The 8,599-nt window shown below is 53.1% G+C and overlaps 1 protein-coding gene across 1 annotated transcript in view; it reads left to right on the forward strand.

Moving 5' to 3' along the window:
• Positions 1 to 8,599, forward strand: part of Fam131c (family with sequence similarity 131, member C) — a 16,706-nt gene that overhangs the window by 660 nt on the left and 7,447 nt on the right. Inside the window, exon 2 of the mRNA XM_013032746.1 lies at positions 184 to 337. Coding sequence (XP_012888200.1) covers positions 184 to 337 — 154 coding nt within the window. The remainder of the gene's footprint in view (positions 1 to 183; positions 338 to 8,599) is intronic.

Raw genomic sequence — 8,599 nt, forward strand, 5'->3', positions numbered from 1 at the left:
CCACGCCCCGCCACGGCAAGCAGAGGTCCCGAAGAAGGCGCCCCTCGGCGCCCTCGCACCCCGAGCTCCTCATTCCATCCCTGTCCTTAGGGCACAGCGAGGGGCAGAAACGTTGCCCCCTCCCCCCCGCATCCCAGGGCCTTTCTCTTTGTCTCTGACCCGGTACCCTTGGCTGTCACCAAGGCGGTACCAAGGAGCCGCAGCGACTGGGGGGGGGGCGGGGGTCAGGTCGTCCAGGAGGCCGGACCTGACACGGGGGACCTTGATTTCCCTCCTGAGCAACATTTTGGTAACGAGATCTCCTGGCAGCCCTTCCACCTTGGGCTCTTCACCCACTGTGAGGCCGGGGCTGGGGCTGGGAGTGTGGGCTCAGGCTCAAGCTCTGAAGGCTTGGCACCAACCACAAGGTCTTGGTGGGGGGAGGGACAATCTGCCACGCGCCTATCACTCCCAATAGCTTAACTCAGGTGTGGACAGATGAACCCACCTGGGCAGGGATGCTGAGCAGATCCTAACAGGGACCTCAGTATTGTAAGAGTGCTGAGGGAGGAGCACCCCTTCCCTGTCCTCTAGAGACTCTGGGGGGGGGGGACTCTGCTCTCTAAGAAAGGGCATTTTGGGAAATGTCTTTCTGGAAGGTGTCAGAAGTGGGGTCCTGGGTGGAGGGCAAGGAGCAGGGGGTCAGGCTGTGTGCGGTTTGGATGTCTCCTTCACTAAGCTGATCTTAACCACGATGCAGACCATGTGCCCAGAGCATCAAGAGGCCATGTCCACTAGGAGCAATCCAGCACAGCACCCTGTCTGAGTGGACTGCGGCTGTGCAGGAGGGCAGGGCAGTGTCTAGAGTGGCTGAGGGTCTGTGGAAGGCCCCAGTGCTCAGCATCTGTGGTGTCAGAAACACCCAAAGGCTTTGGGCAGCCTCTGGTGGGGTCAGCTCAGGTTGTGGGGACTTGATGCTTCCTTAGGGACCATTCCCCTTCCCTCTCACCTGGCCATCCCATGCCAGGGGACCCACTCCCAAGTGCGCTGACCTGTAACCCACCAAGCATAAGACAGGCCAAAGAGGAAGGGCTGACTGCCAGGTCCCACTGCAAGGCCAGGACCTAAGTCCTCTGTCTCCTACCTGGTGCTCCTTCCATGTCTGGTGCTCTACTACTTGAGCCACTTCTGGATTTTTTATTTTTAATTGTGAAAGTAGGAGTGTCATGGACTTTCCTGCCCAGACTAGCCTTTGAACTGCGATCCTCACCTCTCAGCTTCCTGAGTAACTAGGATTACCGGTGTGAGCCACCAGTATCCAGCTTGTCAGGGCTGTTTGAGGTCATATTGCCTCTCTCCTCTTCCTTCTGCAGTTTGGGCTTCTTAGTGTCACCCCAGATCTAGGTGGGTCTGTTTCTCTCCTAAGAGGGTGGGGCCCCTGAAGTCCCAGCATTCACCCAGGCAAGCTGGGTGGAGGGAAAAGCTAATATGTAGAAGAAGAAGAATGTTCCAGAAGCTGGGGAGGGGACTGACCCACCTACCAGAGGCCATCCACTCCTCTAATTATCTCTAATGCTATTTGAGTGCTTACAATTTACCAGGTGTTAGTCTGAGAAATTTAGGTATAGAAAGCTAATAGATTATATACTATCATAGTCTTCATTTCAAAAATGAGGAAACAGGCAGAATGCAGTTCAGTGACTTTTCCCTGGGCCACATAGCTAGGTAACAGCAAAGCCAGGATTTCAACCCTGGCATGCTGACTCCATAACCTAGGTCCCCTAGTCTCAACACCACAAAGGGAGCCCTCAGCTCCACTGCCTGAATCCCACTTGCTCTCTACATCTGCACCAGGTGTTAATAACAGTCCCTGCGTGGCAAGGACTTGTCTGAGCCAGGGCCCTAGTCATAGTCTGAAGAGAAGGCCGGGGACTGTGAGTCTTGACCTGGTAGTAGTGTGACATGGAACTTGGAGACTGTACCTACCTAGGGCTGCCTAGCACAACTTCCCTGACCCTCAACTTCAGGCCATACGGGGTGTGTGTGTGGGGAGACTCCATCTAGCAGTTAGCTTCTGCTTCTGCCTAGTAGACTGAGAGACCATGAGGGCTGGGCCTGCCTGGAGCTGGCCACCAGGGGTTCAAATCCCTGCTCTACCATTCCCCCAGCTGCATGACCTCTACCAACCACTTAACCTTGTATATGAGCCTCAGTCCTCTCTTCTGAGATGCCAATAGGATTGCACTGGTGGCTCACGCCTGTAATCCCAGCTACTCGGGAGGCTGAGATCTGATGATTGGGGTTTGAAGCCAGTCCATGAGATGCTTATCTCCAATCAACTGCCAAAAAGCAGGTTGTGGATCTGTGGATCAAGTGGCAGAGTGTCAGCCTTGAGCAAAAAAGCCAAGTGAGAGGACAAGGCCCTGAGTTCAAGCCTTGTATTAGGACACACACACACACATACACACACAATCATAGGATGGTGTGTGTGTGGAGGGGAAGCAGATAGGGAATTCAGTGGCTTGATTCATGCAAAGCATCCAGTATCTGCTATACCACCAGCATCCGTTAGCTATTCATTAGCTATTCTCATTTGTAATTCGTATTATTAGTTTCCATGTAGACACGGACACAGGTCCAGACCTTCTTGGCTGGAAAGGGAGCTTGGAGCCCCTCCTGCCCGCCTGCGGAAGGGGTAGGTAGCAGGCACTTGTACCAAGGCCAGCGGAAATGTGATTGGGACCAGATTAAGGCACCAAACGCTGTCATAGCCAGGAGCTATTTTGCGTTCATTATCTATTTTTAAGCTGTCATTTGTTGGGAGCTTACCCCGAGCCAGGCTGGGCTGAGCCTTTGCTCTCCTGACCTAGTTAGTTCTGCTTCAACTCTAGGATGGAAGTGGGCTCAGAGAGGGGCAGAGCCTCATCTCAGGTCACCAGCCAGAGAATGCAGAGGCAGACTGGAATCCAGGCCTTTGGGATTTAGGGCTGAATGGGAAACCTGTGCCCTTTGCTTTCTTGTGTCCCCCCCACACAGAGAGGTACTCTCAGTCTCTGTGCATGGCCAGAGCTCCAGGACAATTTTCTGGAATAATTCAAGGGGCTTTTTTTTTTTTGCAGGGGGCGGGGGCTGGTCCTGGGACTTGAACTCAGGTCCTACATCCTGTCCCTGAGTTTTTGTGTTCAAAAGATAGCACTCTAACCAGTTGAGCTACAGCTCCACTTCTGGCTTTTTGGTGGTTAATTGGAGATAAGAGTATCACAGACTTTTTTTTACTGAGGCTGGCTTCAAACTGCAGTCCTCAGATCTCAGCCTCCTGAGTAGCTGGGATTACAGGCATGAGCCACTAGTACCTGGCTTTCAATGGGCTTTTGTTTGGCCTGGGGACCACAGATGGTGGCAATGGATGTGGAAGGGAGAGGAACTGAACGTCCTCCCCTTCTCTCCAGCTCCAAGTCTTGCTGCCCAGCCTCTGCCCTTGGTACCGTGGCCTCTGCCTGTCACTTCCTGCCCCAGTTCTATCCTCCAGACCAGGCCGGCCCTGGCAATCTCTAATGCTGTAAGCACTGAGGATCATAAGAGCAGAAACTGTAGGCTAAGATTTCCTTCTGGAAGCTCAGATACTTTCAGGGCCTCGGTTTCCCCATCTGCAAAGTAGGTGTCATAATGCTTAGGGTGAGAGACAAGAGAGGGTAAGCAGTCCTAGGACAGACAGCAGACTTCTGTAGGCCACCTTTGGTCCATTAGGGCCACTATTATTAGGGCTGCTACAATTGAGGGTAACCCGGGAAGGCTGCCTGGAGGCAGTAAGGTTAGAGAAGTATGTTCAAAGAGATTGGGCCCTAGAATGGCAAAGGGAGTCGGAAGGAGCTGGGTGTGGAAGGGACATCCCAGCCAGCGATGGCTCAGGTGACGTGAATGCCCAGGGTGGGGGGCACTGGGCCCATTGGAAACGAGGCCTCTGTCAAGTTCTGTGGGCTGCTTCAGGGGCACTGAGTCACTAGGCAGAGACCAAACCTCCCCTCAGGCCATGGCCTCTCTCTTTAGGGCTCCCGGGGCAGGCTCCAGCCTGGGGAAGGACAGAGCAATGGCTGATGGGTCTGTTCCATCCTCCAGGAAGAGACTCGGAGGGAGGGGAAGGCGCGGCCCTGCCTGGGGAGTGAGGCTCAGCCAGGGACCAACAGTGATGTGTGCGGACCAAGCTCCACGCAGGCCTGGCATGCAGCTGCTCAGTGGCCCAGGCCTGGGAAGCGGTGGCAGTGACCCCGTGCCCCAGGGCCCCAGGGGCTTGGGGAGTGTGGAGGAGGCCGGACTGCCAGTGAGGATGTACAAGCAGCCGTGGACCCAGCGTGCTGTGTAGTTGTAAGACCTTTGCCCTCTCTGGGCTACTGGGGAAGAGTGGGAAGACCTGGTCCTCCTTGCCCTCCCTCTGCCTGGAACTCTGCTCCCAAAGGGCCGCAGGTGTGCTCCCTTGCTCTTGGGGAGACACACTGGGGATGGATAACTATGGTGACTAGGGCTGGGACCCAGAGCCCTATGGACCAGCTCAGGGATCTGGATGGCCCTGCGGTGGGTGAGAGCAGCCTGAGGCACCTTGGGGACAAGCAGAGACCAAGATGGAAACTTTTTGCAGCAAGACAGGGTTAGGTTAGACATCAGAAGGAACCGAAAGGGGAGTTTAGGGTATAAATCGGATTGAGAAGCTTGCACAGGAAGGCAAAAGGCACCCTTGGCACACAGAGGGGGTGCTCTGATTGAACACAGGGGACCTCTGATTGGTACCTTTCTCCTTGAAGGGTCAAGATGCCCTCTTCTCGTTGTCATAACAACCAGGGGCCCCTCACTGCTATGGTCAGAGGAAGAGGGAGTAGGATCAGGCCCAGAAAGGGGCTCAGCCCTTCAGAAAGAAAAGAGTGTCCCCACAGCTCTCTTGGGAGGGGGTCTGCCACCAAGGCACGAGCTAGCTCTCCCCCCTCACCCCTAGCCTCCACCCTCCATGAGACTGTGTTTTTCCAGTTGCCAGTGGCGGTGACGTGGCTCGGTCCCAGCTGGGCTGAGCGCAGCCTGTGATTTCACCCTGGCTGGTTCATTACCTGATGTCTCCATGGCAACCTGTCTGTGACATCAAGGGGCTGAAGTCCTCTGAGGGAGACAGGCAACTTTGGCTGAGGCACCTAGTAACCCCAGACGGGTGATGCCCAGAGCCAGGGGGCCGGGGGCCGCCCCATCTCAGGGGACAGCCCCGCCCAAGCCGGGGCCCTGGGGGCCTTGGTATCACCTGCCACCTCAGTGCCAGCTTTGCTCCCTTCCCAGTCCACCTCCTCTGTGCTTGGCAGCTTCCTGGGTGGCCAGGAGCACTAGCTAGCCCTTCTCAGAATTCCCAGCCCCAGCCTGAAGCCAACCTTAGGTTTGCACAACATACAGAATTCCTGGAAGCTTTAAAAGTGAAGTGCATGGGCTGCCTGTGGCTCACACCTGTAATCCTAGCTACTCGGGAGGTTAAGATCTGAGGATGATAGTGCAAAGCCAGCTTAGGCAGAAAAGTCTGTGATACTCTTATCTCCAGTTAATCACCAAAAAGCTAGAAGTAGAGCTGTGGCTCAACTGGTAAAGTACTACCCTTGAAAAACAACAGCAACAAAACCCAAAACTCAGTGATAGGGTCCAGGCCCAGAGTTCAAGTCCCAGGTCTGGCACACACACACACACACACACACACACACACACACCTCTTTTTTCTTTGGAATAGGGTCTCACCATGTAGCCCAGGCTAGCCTGAAACTCTCTCTCCTCCTGCCTCAGCCTCCATAAGGCTGGGATTATAGACATACACTACTGCACTCAAACACACCTTTCAAACTTTTTTGGCTGGGTCTATAGGAATAAATACATTGTGCGGCGTAAGGGCTGCATAAGTGACGGAGGATCTACTTAGCAAGTGCAAAACCCTGTGTTCAAATCCCAGTACTGCCAAAACTAGAGAAAAATCTTGACCCAGAAACATTATGACCCAGAAAAATCTTCTCTGGGGCTTGAACCCAGGGTCAGCTTTTTGTTCAAGGTGGGCATTCTCCCACTTGAGCCACAGCTCCACTTCTGGCTTTTTGATGGTTTATTGGCGATAAGAGTCTCATGGACTTTTCTGCCTGGGCTGGCTCCAAACCATGATCCCCCGATGTCAGCCTCCTGCATCGCTAGGCTGACAGATGTGAGTCACTGGTGTCTAGTGTAGAAAAATCTTACCGTTCATGTGCGCACATTCACGTGATAGGCATGTAGCTTAACAGAAGTTCTGCAAAGCACTGGGTAACCCACCTGCCATGCTCTCCCGTGGGCTCCAGTTCTTCTTCAAACCCCTTTGGAGGTGCTGAGGTTTCAGCTCAGGGCTTTACACTTTCAAAGCAGGTGCTCTATCCCTTGGGTCACACTTTCATCTGTTCATTTCAGAGTAAATGAGATCAATGGCCTGCGTCACTGAAGCCCAGACTAGCGCAGGCCACACAAGGCTTAGGCCTCAGGGTCCACAGAGTCCTCTGTTCTGATCTCTTCTGCTGGTGTTTCTGGTAGGCAGGGGAGGCCAACCTTGACCCTGCCTTCCTTATCTCCAGTTCTCTCTCATACAGCCCTGCCTCACCCACCATAGCTCAGGCTGGTCTGTCCCTCCTTCCCTCCTTCCCTCCCTTCCTTCCTTCTCGCCCCTCTCTCTTTCCTTCTTTCTCTCTCCCTCCCTCCCTCCCCCACCCTGGTCCCGGGGCTTGAACTCAGAGCCTAGGCACTGTCCCTCAGCTGCTTTTACTCAAAGCTAACACTCTATCACTTGAGCCACAGTGCCACTTCCAGCTTTTTTCTGTGTATGTGGTACTGGGGAATCAAACCCAGGGCTTCATGCATGCTAGGCAAGCACCCTACCACTAAGCCACATCCCCAGCCTGCCTACCTGCCTTTCTTTTCTTCCTTTTTCTTTTCTTTTCTTTCCTTTCCCATCATGGGGCCTGAATTCAGGGCCTAGGTGCTGTTCCTTTTGCACAAGGCTAGCACCCTACCACTTTGAGCTACAGCTCCACCTCTTGTTTTCTGGTGATTCATTGGAGATAAGAGTCTCATGGACTTTCCTGCTCCAGCTGGCTTTGAACCATGATCCTCAGATCTCAGCCTCCTGAGTAGCCAGGATGACAGGCGTGAGCCACTGGCACCTGGCTCAGAACCTTTTTTAAATTTTGTTTTGTTTTTATTGTTTTGGTGTTTCTGGGTTTGAACTCAGGGCCTCACACTTGCTCAGCTAGTGCTCTACTGGTTAAGTCATTGCCACCACCAATCCTTTTGCTCTGGTTGATTTTGAGATAAGATCTTGCTTTTTGCCCAGACCTTATTTCTACTGTGGTGGGATTACAGGCATTTGCTATGGTGCTCCAGCATGTTCTGTTGAGATTGGGGTACTGAGAACTTTCTGTCCTCAAACCACGATCCTCCTGGTTTCAGCCTCCAAAGTCACTAAGGTTAGGGGTATGAGCTACTGCACTTATATGCACTTAGCTCCTTCTGATCGCTTCTGTGTACTAAACCCAGTGCAGTTTGGCTGAAACCTTTACCTGGCATCCAGATCAGTGCTTGCCTTGCCCCCCACTCTTTCCCTCCCCCTGTCCCCCTTCCCCCAGGCAGGAGTTGACTGCATTGAGGGTCACATTCTGGGTGGTTCTGCTGACTCACTGCCCTGTAGACACCCCCTCTCCTCCGGCATGTGGGGTCTGGCGTGAACCACAGAGAGGAAGAGCCAAGACAGTTTTATTTCTCTGGAGCTCTAACTGTGCCTGGCTGGCAGAAAGGTTCCCTATATGGCAGAAGTCCAAATATTCTTACCTTCCTCCTTAAAGGGTACCTAGTACATTCTGGGCCTACGACTAGTGAGCGGCAGACACCATATGCCGTGTGCTAGGTGTTGTGCAGAGCGATGCAGCTGAGGGTCAGGGCATGTTAAACAAGAGGGTTGTTGGGGAGATCATGTTGATGATAGCACTTGAACAGACCTGAATGGAGCAAGAGGGGGAACCTGCAGCCATCTGGGAGGAGAGAATCCTACAGGATGGGAGAGGACAACAAGTGCAAAGGTCCTGAGACAGCAGGGTACCAGAAGTGTGATCAGTGTAGCCAGACTGGAGAACTGGAGAGTGGGAGATCTATCTGGAAGAGCTGGCCCTCTGGGCTAGCAGGGGTGAGTTCTGCCCATCCATGAACATGGGATGTCTTTGCACTTTTTGCTGTGACTTCTTCAAGGTCTTCCTTCATCATTTTGTATTTTTCAATTGCAGCAATTACTTTCTTGGTTACAGTTTCTACTGGTACTGTGATTATCATTATGTTTTGTAGCCATTTTGAATAGGTTTGCTTTCTTGGTTTCTTAGCAAGAGTTTTTTGTTTTCTTCTCCCTCCCTTCTCTCCTTCCTTCCTTTCTTCTTTTCTTTCTTTTTTTCCCTAGTCATTCTGGGAACTGGACCCAAGACTTCCTTTTTTTTTTTTTTTGGTCGGTCGTGGGGCTTGAACTTTGGGCCTGGGCGCTGTCCCTCAGCTCTTCAGCTCAAGGTGAGCGCTCTACCACTTGAGCTACAGCGCCACTTCCGGTTTT

This window comes from Dipodomys ordii, unplaced genomic scaffold (genome assembly GCF_000151885.1).
Source record: "Dipodomys ordii isolate 6190 unplaced genomic scaffold, Dord_2.0 Scaffold6, whole genome shotgun sequence".
NCBI classification, from domain to species: Eukaryota; Metazoa; Chordata; class Mammalia; order Rodentia; family Heteromyidae; genus Dipodomys; species Dipodomys ordii.